This window comes from Pteropus medius, unplaced genomic scaffold (assembly GCF_902729225.1).
Source record: "Pteropus medius unplaced genomic scaffold, Ma_sr-lr_union100, whole genome shotgun sequence".
Lineage (NCBI taxonomy): Eukaryota > Metazoa > Chordata > Mammalia > Chiroptera > Pteropodidae > Pteropus > Pteropus medius.
This window is the reverse complement of record NW_024350926.1, coordinates 13,661,316-13,676,000: the sequence shown is the minus strand read 5'-3', so window position 1 is coordinate 13,676,000 and position 14,685 is coordinate 13,661,316. Positions and strand designations below refer to the sequence as shown.

Here is a 14,685-nt window from a genome sequence, read left to right as displayed (position 1 = left end):
GCAAATCTGTGACCTTGCTCACGTGTTTTGGTCTCCCTTCCTGTGCTGGTAAATTGCCTTCCTGACCCCACAGCTGGCTTTGCTTTTGCACGTGTCACCTGGAGCCGGTCAGGTTGACACTGGGCACTAGGGTATCTCCTGCCGCACGTCCCTCCTCTTAGAAGTCAGCGAGTGTTCAGCATTCCCAACTAAGTGTTTGCCTGTCGTTTTGGGTTTGTTATTTTTTTAATCTGTAATTACGTACTTGACCCTTGAAAGAAACGCTTGCTGTGCAGCGAAAAGCTGGCCTGGCCCAGAGGCCATTTGGCCTTTGCTGGGCTTCGGCGTGGCATCCAGGTCACACCTGAGGGCCGCGTCTTCGTGATCGACGGGGCTGGGGGCACCAGGACAGCCAGCCACGTGCCGACGCCACTGTGGGGCTCTGGGTGCTGTGCTGGCACTTGGCCTGGATGCCGAGTCTCTCAAGCGTGCCGACGAGTGACGCTCGGATAATGACTGGACACGCAGGCGGGGCACGCCCCCAGCTGGCAGGACTGTGGGTGTCGGCGCACGTTGACACCGGCTGCACCCCAAGGACATGGAGCCTCTCGAGGTTGCTCTGCGACTTCCTTTGGCTGATGTCGGAGCTGTGTTCTCTCCTTGTAAGACGTCACAACCCTAAGTATGGAGGTCCGTGAGTTTGTGGGGCCCTTCCCATCCGAGTGGCTTGGGGGACCCCCAGACTTGCAGCTGGTGCTAGAGGTGAGGCGGTCTCACCCCTCGGACCCTGTGGTGGGGCCGCCTTGCCGGCGGCTGGGCAGTTGGACAGTACCCGAACGTCAGTGTGGCTGGCCCGAGGAAAGTGACAACACCCAAACTCCCCAGACTTCGAGACTCAGTGAGAGCGCGCAAGCTCTGGCTTAGACTCGCTTTCGAAAACTTGCAGAGCTCGTATCATCGTGACACCTCCTCAGACCGGAGCGTGGCTTGGCGAGTCTTCAGCAAACTGGCTTCGAGAGCGCCTCGTCACGGAGTCTCGTTTTCAGACTGGGAGGGTGGGTGCCCGTGTCCCGGGCCCCAGGCTTGTCTGCTCCCATAGTGTGAGCGGAATCTTCGAGAAGCATGAATCACATAGAAATCTTCCTTGGCAAGTTATTTATTGAGGCTCAGCAGAGATCGGATTCTGATTTAAGTTAAATAAGTGCTTTTTCCCTTCAAATAGTAAAAATTTAAACCAAAATCATAAAATGTTTTCCCTGATTCCATATATCAGAACTCACATTAGGAAGTTGAAAGAGCAGGCGTTCCGGGAGAGGTCACCGCAGGGCACAGGTAGGGGACCTCAGGTGTGACAGGTCGTGGGGGGACCCTCTGTGCACAGGCAGAGGCAGGACCGCAGCCGGGTCAGGGGAGGCCACCCTCACGCCTCCGCTCGCTCCAACGCCGTCACTGCAGAGGCCACGTGCACCCAGAGACCCACATGACACTGCTCTGCTGAGCGTGACGGGCGCTGTCACTTGCAGGGTCTCCCAGAGTTTGCAGGGTGCGGTGTGTCCTTAAACTTCCCAAGAAGAAGGATCCTGGCTGGGAAATTTAAAACTTAGAGCACAGGCTCACACTCCATAGTTCGGTGGCACTTGTCGAAGTGGGTGTGCCTTTCCGGAGGGCTGCGTAGTTTAGATTCTCCCAGCCCCGCCTGGCCTGCAGGAGGCCTCCAGTCCCTCTTCCCACCCGCCTGTCTCTGCACCCGAAGCTCAAAGCTCAAAGCTCCTCTGGTGGTAGATTACAGACCCAGGCCTCCAACAAAGGCCAGGACTTACGTTCCCTGTTTTTAGAACTAATTCTATTTACACTGTTTACTTTGGAAGCACCAAAAGACGAAAAATGAAAACGACAGTGATCCTCTAAAAAATAAGAAAGCAGGAAATGAAATTCTCAGTTTTGTTCAAAATGCCCTCACCAATAGCGTTTGCATTTGAAATAAGGACAGTGAAGTGATTTCATCTTAACACATTGTGGCCAAGTGCGACTTTTTAAGTTTTTTTTCTATTAATAATTCAGCGTATTAAACGTTTCTTGCGTGAGCCCCATAGGGTCTGTGGAAGTGACCCATAATCAAACCCGTCTCTGTTTTGCTGTTGAAACTTATATAGTCCTAATAACCAGGGTGAAAAAAAAATCTTGAAAAATCTTCACATCATTTAAATCAGGCTCCCTGCCAAATAAGTTCATTTCGAACTCAAGAAACATCGTTCATTTTTCAAGCTGTCGGAATTTTAGAATTGTGGTTAAGACATTGGAGACCCATACATGGACTGTCAAGCAATGTGAATAAACAGCATGTCGACTTATTTTTTCCTTTGGCAATATTTCAGGAATAGCATTGTTTAGTGTTTCGAAGCCTTGTGAGGTACGAATGGTAAGAAGCCGTCACGGTGGCTGTTCCATGCCGCTGTTCCCAGCGTTTGGAGGTGAAAACAGGTCGCGATTAGGTGAACGAATTCTAGATAATCCGTGATGTGGGGTGTGTCTCGGGTGCTCAGTTATTCAGAGACACTTTCAAGGACTCTTACATTTTGTAGTCTCGTCAGATGATCTGGCTTAGATTCGTCGTGTTTAGGGGCTCTACTCAATTTTCAAATATATCTTATGAGAGCAGAAAAATCACCCCCGAACGATGCTCACTAATTCATCAAGGGTTTGTTTTGTTGTCGAAGTTCATCTTTCAGATGTTTCGTAAATAGGATAACTGTCCCTGTGAATTTTCTTAGAAGTTTTAGCATATTTTCGTTACACCTTTTTGAAAAACTGGAAGAGGCTGTTCTGATGCCCTCTTCTTGCCGTGTGGGTGGGAAGCGCCTGAGGCCCAGGAGACGCCCTGGTTCCGGTGTCAAAACCAGGGCCCGGGAGCTCTCAGCCCGCCCCTGCTGCTGGGCAAAGAGAAACGACAACGAACAAACAAACGGAAACAACTCCGGACTGTTCAGTCGCTGTGACTGTAATAATTACAATAAACTGGCACAAGTTTTAAGGAAATGTTCAAGGCCAAATGGAGCTTTTTTCTCAATGCCTTTGAGCGAATCCTTGCCTCGCCTCCCGCATCCTGCGACCGTCAGCAGCGATGTGAAGGCGCAGGACCCGCCGCCCCGCTTTCTCTGACCAGCTCGTCTGCAAGTTCGCAGCCACCAGCCGCCCCGCACTGCTGCTGTGAGCACCCCGCAAGCCTTTGAGAGCGTAGGGGAGGTCACGCTTGGTCACACGTGCTGAGTGTCTGGGATGCAGGCTCTCTGGGCAGTGCTGACCTACCCCTGACCAAAATCCGCCTGTTTATACCGCCTTTTCTAGACAACATACAGTCAAAACCACCCATCTTCAGACTTTTCACTAAGACAGAACTTCTTTAGGATACTTAGGGCCTGAGACTTGCACTCGCTGTCCTGCTCCCGTAGATCTGCGTCTGTCCCCCGTCTCCCCAAGAGACACCAGCGTCTCTCGAGTGGGTTGCTGCTACCGACTGCCGATCTTGTCTGTTGTAGACGAACTTCGCATTTAACTTCCATAAAGGTAAATTCTGTGAACAATATGTAACTTTAAAGTCACTACATTTCAGATATGAAATTTGGGGAATATTAATGACAGATCAAATTGGGAGAGAGAAGTAAATGTATCTTTTATTTTGAAAATGCCTTTATATTTCACAAAAGCGTATTTCCACCATGAATAACTTTAATCTCTGTCTCCTGCCCATGTGCTCGTTGACGCAGCCGTGTGATGAGCATTCGCGAGGTGCCCGCCTGTGCCCGGCCGGCTTCTCGGGTCCGTGCCATTGCAGCGACGGTGCAGGATCCTCCTCCTGCAACGAGCTTGACGTCAGTGGAGGGGACAGTGGAGACCAAAGCCACATGCGTGTAGAGGCGTCAGCGCTGCGATGGCCGAGTAGCCGGCAGCCCGGCAGAAGTTAGGGGCTGGGACGGGAGGGGAGGGGCCCCCTGGGCTGAAGAGGTGACAGGTTAGCCGAGGTTTGACAGCAGAAACGTCCCGGTTCCTCGTCGTCAGTCACAGCGTCCCTTCCCAGGGCCGAGCCGAGGGTCTGAGCCTTCTCTCGGTCACCTGCCCGCCCCTGCCGTCGGCCACCGCTGCCGCGTTTAGGAAGTTATTCTGTGAGCAACGCAGGAGCCTGGAAACAAATCAGGATGGGAAAAGTCGTGACACCCACAGGGACCAAAGCCGCACCATTCGACGTGGCCGTCACAGTCGCAGGTGGCTGTCAAGCCCCGGAAACGTGGCGAGTGTAGGCGAGGAGCTACTTTTTAAAATTTTATCTAAGTAATTTAAACGACAGAGCCACGTGTGGATAATGGCTATCATACTGGCAGAGCAGACTTCAAGAATAAGTTTTAAATAATTTATCGGTGTCTTAGCTCGATAAATTCATTAGTCCTTTAAAATTATGAAGCCACACCCTTGGAGTATTAATAAGATATAAAAATGGACTTTTGTATCTTAATTTGCAGTGCCTTGCTTAAAAGGATCGCTTCCAGTACAGTTCTCATGATTCGGTCACGTGGCCACTGCCCATCCCGTCTGCGTGTCCTCTGGCTGGAGGACAGCTCTCTCCCCTCTGGCTGTGGGGAGGCGGGCGGGGTGTCGGGCGACACTCTGCACAGGGGGAACTGAGCCAGAACGATATACAAGCAGCTGCTCAGTCGCGGGGCGTTCGCCTCCACCCCCTGACATGTTTCGTGTCCACGGTCACAGTGTCTGACAGGAAGAAGCAGCAGTGGCAGAATCCGGTTGAGGAAGAAGCGACTCGAAGCATCTTCCGGGGGGACGTAGCGTCAACGGTGTTGTCTTCAGAAAAACCACTGAACAACAGCGGAAGCAAAAAATACTGCAAAGCGGCAGGTGATCTGTATTGCTCATTGGTCATTAACAGTAGGAAATACTGATTTTTTATCATATGTATAAATAATTAAAATCATTGAGTCTCCAGATGAAGTTACTGTTGCTGAAAAGTGAATTTGAGAAGATTAATAGGAAGAGGAAAAAAGACTTTCCCATTTCCAAGATTTTCCATAAACAATGTAGATTACTTCTGTGGGTCTGAGAATGACGTTTGGTAGAGTCAGTTTTGTATAAACCCAGTCACAGGAGATACATTCGACCACTGAAGCTAATAATTATGACCCAAGGCCGTATTTATTTTTCTTTTTGGTCATCAACTTTAGCTTTGGAATTGAATAGAACAACGCATATTTTGTAAATTTCTATAAAAATATGTAGTGTAGACACTCATTTTAGTAACAATCATTAATATACAAGTAACTTTTTAAATTGTCAAATAATCGACAATTTTTGCTAATGAGTTTGAGCACCAAAATATAGGTGAACTGGGGCATATGTCACCAACTCACTCACTCCATGCAGGAGACAACTCAGTAACTCAGTTTTCCTTCTAGAAAATAAAGGTCTAAATGTTGCCCAATATAAAAAAAAATCTGAGCCATAAATACCTAACATTTAGAAACATTGTTATTGATACAAAATCATTTTTTTGTACTTTTTAAATTTGGGGTAGAAAGAGTACTCATAAAATTAAGCAAAACAATTCTCTTTAATATTGTTTTTTAAAATATCAATCCATTTTAGTTCAATTAAAATTGTATTTGCTTCACACAATAATCAGTAACCAACTTTTCAGGAATAGACATGTGACAAAGTAAGATTCATCTAGTTCGCGGGATCCATAAAACCAATTGCAGTGGCACGTTCTTTTTTAACCACACGATAAAAATCAAGAGAAGTGGAAAAGGTTGGAAACTTTGCAAGGAACGTAAATAGGAATCTATTTCTGTTTTTGTACACGAAATAGAGAAAATTAAGTTGCTCGTCTAAATAAGCTGGTTTCCTGTCCCCCCGCCGCGTGAGTGTGAGTCCTCGTGAGGGAATACCGCCATTGAGCCAGGAGGAACTGTGTCACCTGTTTAAGGTTCTACATCAAGTCACCTCTGGTTTTAACACTTCTGTTTTTCAGCACCTCACTTGGCTTCTTTGTTACCTGCAGCGCTGTTTGTCCACGTGGCCCTTGCAGTCTGGGACATGAGTCCCATTTCCATACTAACTGCGACACCGAGCCGGGGTGGCCCCTTGTCAGCCCCAGCAGTTCCGCCACCGAAGCCCTCGTCCGCCTGTTCTAACCCGTCAGCGTGGGCCTCAGCCACCCCACCCACGGGCTGCAGGGACCGTGGGACACGGGCCCCACGGGCCGCGAGCTGTGCTTTCTCCCCTCTGCCCCTCGTCTGGCCTGTCTCCAGGCCTTTTCCACACGCGTCCTACAGGACCGGAGTGGTGAGGGCTGCCCCAGCAAGCAGCTGCCTTTGCATCCGAGGGGACACTCGTGTACAGCTGCCTCAGGCACGGCCCGCCTGTTCTGGTCACCGCTGTGACTGCCCCCTCTACGTGCCCCGCGTTGCTGCTGGTCTTCAGGGCTCACTCCCTGCTCTCCCATGGCTGGGCCACCATTGCCCGGCACAGGTCATTTGCAGGCACCCTGGGCGTGGGTGGGCTGACGTCCTCTCTCCAACGCCCCAAGGTCGCCTCCCCCCCACTCCCACTTCAGAGGCCTCGCGGCTCCTCCGGCTCGGGAATCTTCCAGGCCTGGGAGAGACGCGGTCTGTCTGGTGCAGGGGCAGCACCCAGGCGTTAAGCGTCTGCCCTGTCAGAGCTTCCAGGCCCAGACCCCAGTTTCCTGTGACCTGTCACCAGGTGCCTGGTGGCTCAGAGGACCGTCTGACCAGCGCTGTCCCGCGCTCTGCTGTGCGGCCGGCCAGTGAGCTTGTTCCCCACATCCGCTGCAGAGGTCTCTGCGGAGGTCCTTTCTGTCCTGTCCCTCCAGCGGAGGCCCCAGGTGGGCTGGCTGGCCCCACTCTGTCACACGTGGCGTGTCTGCCAGGGCCGGGTTTAAGGAAGGGCAGTTGCTTCTGAACTCCTGCCAGGCGGCCACCGGGGGCCGTTGCCAAGAAGGCGCGGCACAGGTGCAGCGGCCTCTGCCGTCATGGCGACCGCGTCGCCCAGGGACTCCCAGTTCCGCACGGCGGGATTCTGGGACTTGTCCCCTGGTCCACCCCGTCCCTCGGCACCTCCAGTTCCACACGGGCCTCTTGCCTGATAAGCGGGCGGGGCGCATGGTCCCTGGGACAGACGCCTCCCTGTGGCCGCCGCGCGCAGGGCCTCTGCGTCCGCTCGGAGCTTCTCTGAAGCCTGCGCTGTCCCCGGCCAGTCTTCAGCCCCCGTGCCGGCGCTGTGCGTGCAGCGATGTCCAGGGACAGAGCAGGCTGACGAGGGGAGCCGCAGTCCCCCCCCTCCCCGCAGCACGGTCGTGTCATGCACGTGGTCCCACAGGACGCTGCAGGCAGGATGCCTTGGGGATCAGCCAGGGTCACCTGAAGGGCAGGACGAGCCTTTGGGAAGCAGAGACACCAAGGTCCCTGGAGGTGTGAAGCCTGAAGGGAGCCTGTAAAACACACAGTGATGAGATGTCCCCTCCCCCAGGAGCTGGCCAGCGGCCCGGTCCACACGCTGTCCAGGCGCCTGGTGAGTGTGAGTGTAGGGGCAGGGGAGGGGCCTGGGGACACTCACGCTGAATGCTGACCGGCCAGCCCCCTGCATCCGGCCGAGGAGAAGAGTCGCTCCTGTGTCTCTGTGGCTCCAGAGCTGCCCCATCTCCGGACACGTGGCCAGGCAGGGCGGCCGCGGGGATCAGACGGGCGAGGAACGCAGGGGACAATCTCCAGAACTGCGATGTCACGCTAAAGAGCGCGTGCTGTGGTGACGGGCGAGGCTGAGACCTCGGGCCCTGCCTGGCGGGCTTTGGGTCGGTGATCAGTGATCTGGCCGCGCTGCCCTGTGTGCCGTGAGCCAGACGGCCCTGCACTTTGTTCAGCAGCAGCCCGGTTTTCATTGTAAACGACACATTTTCCTTCAGGTCAAAAATGGAGCCGCTGCTGGTCGGTGTGTGGCTTTTCCTCCCGTGCCCCCCGACCCCCCGCAGCTCAGGCGGCTGCGCTGGTATCGTTCCATAGAGTCTCAGCCAGTTTTCTTCATCGGAACCCAGTGGGCATCTAACCATTTGTGCTTATTGTTTTAGGGTCTATATCATAACAATTTAAGAATGTTTTATGTGGAGATTGGCATGATGTTCACAACCAGTTAAAAGCCCCTGTTTCGGCTCGATAAAAATGCTGTTTTTCTTTTGCGTTATCAGGATATCATGTGCTCACAGACTATCCGCCGTAAACCCTGGGTCTTCACGCCCATCTATGTTTTCCTAGATCGATCTTTTCACTTAGAATAGCTTTGCATTCTAAGATCAGTTTCAGATACGCACTGCATGTGGATCAAAGCATCTGTTAACTCGGGCTGCCGGGTTCTATGAAAACCATCAGCGAAAAGTCAGTGATGTCGGAAGACGCTGGTGGGGAACAGAGACTTGGCTAGAGCCGTCGTACGGCTGAAATCCGAAGAGGAACGAGACCAGCTGTGAACAGAACTGTAAACAGGAAAACCGGGGGCACCCGTTTCACAATAATCTTAACAATGACAACCGACGTTTTTAAAGCCAGGTCCTCAGAAAGTCCGTTAATACAGCCATCCCGCTATGAGTCAGTTGTGAGTTTGTGGTCACTCACTCATGGTATATCCACCGCGGTTGTCAGGGACAGCAAGGACAGGACGTGACATCAGAGCCGTTAACTAAGCGACTTCCTCCTCCCTCTGTAGGTGGCGGAAGTTAGTGGAGACGGCAGCCGATGACAGCGGGGACAGTGCACCTCTCCAGAGGTCCCTGACTGTACTGCTCAGAGTGATTTAAATGTGGAAAGGCTCATTTTCATCATGTCGCCTAAAATCTAGAGTTCTCAGTAGAGCGTGTGTGTGAGTAGCTGACAAGTGAGGCGAGCCTGTTCCCACCGGGGGCCTGGGAAGTCGTACAGTGAGTCACTCGCTGACATCTGAGTGGAGACCGGAGGGCGGGGGCCCTGAGCCGGCGTTCCGTGACGACACCTGCGTGGCACCGACATGTGGATGATGAGGGCTGGGCTAAAGTCAAATGCTGAATTCAGATTTATTGGAAACTAATTTCGAAATATATCTCATTTTTTAATATTAAAGCACTTTGAATAGTCTCTACATTATTCCGAAATTTTCACTAGAAAACAATTTAAAGTCATTAGATGTGATGTATTTATTTTTTGTTGTTGTTGTTAGTAAGAACTTATGGTGGGACGTTTTGTGGGTCGGCTAACTGTTAATTCAGCAACATTTACAAGCACCTGCTCTGGGCAAGACGGGGTTATTCGCTGGTTGAGAGGAGATGCTTTGGTCTAAAGCGGCCTCTGCTGTGACGGTCCGTTGGGGAGCAGCTGTCGCAGGCTGCAGTCCGCTCCCGTGGTTTTATTTTGAGGTGACTTTGTTCGTTTGGGGTGACCATGTAATCCCGCCCCACTGGGACCCCAGGAGGGTGACCGAGGACTTGGCTGTGATTCCGCGGGACAGCGTGAGGCGGGCAGACTGGAGGTGCCCGGCGTGGCTGCGGTAGGGTCTGGCCGGTGTGCCCAGGTACCGAGGTGCCCACCTGTGCCCGGCAGCACTCAGGTCCTGGCAAGTGGCCAGCGGGAGGCCGGACGTGGTGCACGCCGCGCGGGGTGCGTTTGCACGGTTTCTGTTCAACCACGTTGTTCGGTCCTCTGCGGGCAAGCCGCGTCTCTGTGTCCTGTCACAACACGGGGTGGTGACAGGGACGCTGGCTGAGATGCCCTCTGCTTGCTTCGCAGGACCAGTGGTTCTGGCGCGTCAGGAACAACAGGGTGATGGACGGCTACCCCATGCAGATCACGTACTTCTGGCGGGGCCTGCCACCCGGCATCGACGCGGTGTACGAGAACAGCGACGGCAACTTCGTCTTCTTCAAAGGTGAGCCCGCCCCGTCGGCCACGCGGGGCCTGTGCGGGGGCCTGCGCCCATCCACGAAGCGCTGGCTCCACACGTGAGTGAAGCAGAAGCGGAGGGAACGTTTGGTTCTCTAAGTTACGTCTTCTCATTTGGCAGCTCACGTCTAAGTCCAATTCAGGAGTCGTTGACATCGCATAGAATTTTTATATTTTGCTTAAAAGTACCCCAAAAAGTGATATAAACGAATAAGGGAATGATTGAAAAGCCCTTTTCCCACTAACTGAGGAGTCTGGGTGTTTTTTTAAGAGCATTTGGAGTTGCTGCTTCATACAGCGGCATCTGCATCACTTCTCTGACCATCCTTGGTTGGGTCAGTGTGTGTCGAGGGGGTGACAGGAGCTGCTCTGTGGGCAGGAAGCACCGCCCAGCTCCCTGCTCTCCATGAGGTATCCTGAGCTTGTCATTTCCTGGAGTGACAGGTTTCAGCGGCTCGCCTGGCATGCGGAAGGCAGGCCACCTGGAAGTGACCTTGGGCGGCTCCCGGGTTCGCCGTCCTGGACACTCGTGGGCGCTCAGCGATGAGTCTGCAGCCTGTGGGGAGCCGAGGGGAGCCCAACGGGGCTGCAGGGCGGCCGGACCGTGCGCGGGACACGCTCGAGCTGCATCTGAGGGCCGAGTGTCCGGGCGCGGGGGTGGGGGGCGGATGTGCTCCCCTGGGTGGAGGGCAGCTGGGCATGTCCCCAGGGAGGGAGGTCAGGGCCGTGGGCAGCACAGAGAGCCTCTGTTCCCAGAGCAGGCAGGACAGGTATGCGGGGCTCAGGGAGCGGTACTCAGCGAGGACCAGGCTGCCGAGTAAGCGGGGCGTCACCTACCGGTCACGCCGTCCTTAGCCAGTCCTCGAGGTGGGGGTGGCACTTGAGTTCCTGGAGCCGGGAAGCGGCCCCCCAGCAGGCTCGGGCCCTGCCTGGCCGGCTGTGCGAGCTGGGCCAGGCCCACAACTCACTGTGCCTCGGTTTCTCCACGTGGAAGGTGGGTCGCTCTTGTCCCTGCTTGAGATGGGGACTAAGGGGGACATCCCTGTGAGTGCTCAGGAAGTGCCATGCGGCCCCGGCAATCCGCCCGCCCCCTGCGGACACTGGGGGACACGTCCGGGGGAGTCTTGGCAGCATGCCTGGGGGAGATGGCCCTCCCCTCCACCCGCTGGCCCTGTGAGCAGAGGCAGCAGGAAGCAGAGCGCATCACCCAAGGTGGCCGGAGCTGAGGTCTGTCCCAGGGCCTGGTGCCCCTGGCCAGGCCACCCACGGGGGCCTGTGTCACAAGCCCGTGCTCTGCTGCTTGCTGCTGCCGTGGCTCCTCCTCGCCGGTTCGTGGGCGCTCTCTGGCCACCCTGCTCAAACTCACACCTTGCGAAGGTGTGACGTCACCTTCGGCCTGGGGCGTGAATCCCTCCCCCCCATTGCAGGTCCCAGGCCAGTGCGGGCCAGAGCTGTGCCCGGGAGACCCCTCAGACAAGGCCGGGGCAGCGGTGGCCAGGAGGCGCCGAGGGCGAAGCGGCCGGACACCGTGCCCCTTCCTGTGCTCTGGTGCCGGCCCGGCCGCCGCGTCTCCCGCCGCAGGCTCACCCGTCTCTGCGAACACCGGGCCTGTCGGTGGCTTCCGATCGCCGCCGGTCTGAGCTGTCACCCGGGACCCACCTCGCCCCTCCACCACTCGCTCCCACACAGCCTCCAGGTCCCCTCCTCAGCCCAGCTGGACACACAGTGCCCTGGGCGCAGACGGCCCCACCCAGCCCGAGCCCCCTTCCTGATGTCACCTCCCCACCGTGGGGGAAGGGCCGGACTTGGGCGGCAGGTGGCTCAACACCTTCCTGCCGTGGGCTCCAACCCACAATCACATGACGTCTCAGCCGGCCAGGTCTCCCAACGGCTTTGTCACCTCAGAAGCCAAGACGGTGCCATCGTCCCTCGTCCCTGCCCTGTGCCCTCCCCTGCTGGGGTTCTGCTCACGGGCCACGCCGTGTGTCCCACGTCCGTGGTGCCTGTGCGCATCCTGCCCGCTGGGCTGGCGGCCGGGGAGTCCAGTCTCCTGTCCTTCGTCTTCTGTGTGGACCGTGGTCCTGGTACCTCGAACCAGGCCCGATGGACGTTTCTCTAATGACCCAACAGCCCTCGTCCCAGCCCGGCAGCCGGCGCGGACTCTGCTGCCTGCCCATCTGAGCTGGGGTTTGACTCTTAGGTAGGACCCCTCCCCGGGCCGCAGGCTGCCCTAACCCGGCGAGCGGTCGGCTACCGACCTGTGCTTGAGATGGTGCCTGGCACGCGGTGGACCCGGACAGGACCATGGATGGAGAGCGGAGCCCGAGCGTGGCCATGTCCGGCTCGCAGTCCCCGCCGGCCCAGCCCTCGCGCTCAGCTCGCCCCGGCCCCCTGGCAGGCTCACTTCGCTCTTCTCTTTGGCTTTGTCTTTCTGTTCTTTCTCGACGGACACCACCTGTTACGGTTTTCTCTCCCTGTGACCCATGCTGTTCAGTAGCACCTGTACCTCACTAGCTTGGTCCTCTATGTCCCCCACTTAACTCAAGTCCATGTTGGATATAACTCTTCTGGCCACATTCCCTAACGGTACTAAGTGTCGGCCTTGATTTCCTCTTGCACGAGAGTCCGAAGGTGTACCTTCGAACACGAGTATGCGTGACCGCTCAGTCATGAAGTAGAAATGCTCTCAGTCATGTGAAAATAAGCATACCCTGTCACATTCAAATGGACGTTTAAAATATCTCAAGAAGAGTGGAAAGCCACTAGGAATAATGAAAACTTTATGTTTTGATATAATTTATATTACTTTTTGAACTTAGGGCAAAATTATGCATGCGCATACATGTCACGAAATGGGAGTTGTCGGTACCTAAATTATAAAAACTGGGAAACATAAGCACTTGTCGTCCACACGCGAGACCATCCGTGGTCGCAGACCCTTCCTGCTGTGGGGCGTGTTCACGTGCAGTGTGTTTTGGATCGAGGGTGTCTCTGTCTCCAGCCAAGGTGTAATAATAGGGATCGGATTTATCTTCCGACCGTAAACAACCAAACGTTAGGCAAAGTACATAAAATGCTGATTTTCATGACACCGACATCTTTTTATTGCCAGAGTTTCTGTCTTTAATCAGATGTGTTGGCATTTTCCTCTGCTTTCTGCCAAGTGCGGTGTCCATTGGGCCCATTTTTCCACTGGGTCCAGAATGTGTCAGCCTCCTGCGAAGTCCGGTAAATGCCTGCCCTCTGCCACACAGGCAGCACCCTGAGAACCAGGCCGTCTCATGGAAGGTGGTTAAAAGTCCGACTCTCCTATGTGAAAAGAGAAAGAAAGAAAAGATTTGGCTATGAATCTCACATTCTCAAAATCTAAAACACAGAAGCAAAGTCACTTCAGAATTTGCAGGTAAAAACCTTAGTGGATCAGTGCATAAAAGGGACCACATCGTTCTATTTCCTTAACGAATACTTGAGAATTAAGTGTATAACCCGTAATCACGGTTATTTCCTTGAATTCTATGCCACGAATACTCAGCAGGCAAGATGTTGTTTTCTCAGTTTTTTGTGTACAGTCAACTGCTGGGATCTCATCAGGCACCTTAACAGCAAGTGTTTGCTGATGAGTTTTCTGTTTCGCTTTATTTTTTTAAAGGGGAATATAAGTACGTTTAAAAAAAAAAAGTCTCCTGGGGTTTGCTCCTAATGGGGGAAAAAAAACCCCACGAACTGAGATCTGTAGTGAAAGGCTGAGTGTTTCTCCGTTATTTTCCGAAAACGCCTGCCCAACAGTATAGGGAAATGTTTCCAAGACACATTTAAAGTGAACAGATAAACAAACAAACAAATAAGCTTTTACACGGTCACAGGAGTTTCCTGGAAGAGCTGAAATCCTCGTCTCACACGTCGTCCTCGGAGCCACCTGGCCATGTAAACGGAGCCGCTGGGAACGTCTCTCGTGCTGCACGCACGGGGGACCCTCGTGGGCTGTGGGCGGGTTGCCGGTTGGGGTGGCCACTGTGGGAAGTGGTGCGGAGGGTCCTCAAAAACCTAAACATAGAACTGTCATACGACCCAGCAGTTCCGCCTCTAGGTGTTTATCCAACAAAATCCAAACACTAATTCAAAAAGACCCCTGTGCCCGTGTTCACCGCAGCACCGTGACGGCAGCCGAGGCCTGCGGGCTCTGTAGGTGTCGGCAGCCGACGAGCGGATGAAGAGGGGACATCCGCACAGTGGAGTGCTGCTCGGCGACACGAGAATGAAACCGCGCCGCCGCCACCATCCGGATGGACCTCGAGGGGAGGACGCTAAGTGAAATAGTTCAGAGAGAGGGAGACGAATGTCGTAGGAGGCCACTTACGTGTGCAACCTAAACACAGAACGAACGGGGTGGGCAGGAGACAGAGGACAGGCTGGCGTCGGCCACGGCGGGCGGGGGCGCGGGGCCGAGCGCGGACTTGCGTTTCAGGGGGGAGTCTGGGGCGCGGGTGCAGCACGGCAGCTCCCGTCAGCGGAACCGTGTTTTGGAAAGTTGCTGAGACTCAATCTCAGTTCCCACCATGAGAAGCGAGACTGTCCCTCCGTGAGGGGACGGGCGCCAGCCAGACGGATCGCGGCGCTTTCGCAACGCGTACAAGTACCGAGTCATTGCGTTGTACTCCTGAGACTAACGTGACGTTCAGTGTCAATTTACCTCGACGGAAACGTGGCTGAGGGGGACAGTCGT

The 14,685-nt window shown here is 54.5% G+C and overlaps 1 protein-coding gene across 1 annotated transcript in view; it reads left to right on the top strand.

The window, feature by feature from the left end:
• MMP16 (matrix metallopeptidase 16) overlaps nt 1–14,685 on the top strand; it is a 155,535-nt gene that overhangs the window by 129,005 nt on the left and 11,845 nt on the right. The window contains exons 7-9 of the mRNA XM_039841982.1: nt 9,810–10,021; nt 11,390–11,596; nt 11,868–12,046. Coding sequence (XP_039697916.1) covers nt 9,810–10,021; nt 11,390–11,596; nt 11,868–12,046 — 598 coding nt within the window. The remainder of the gene's footprint in view (nt 1–9,809; nt 10,022–11,389; nt 11,597–11,867; nt 12,047–14,685) is intronic.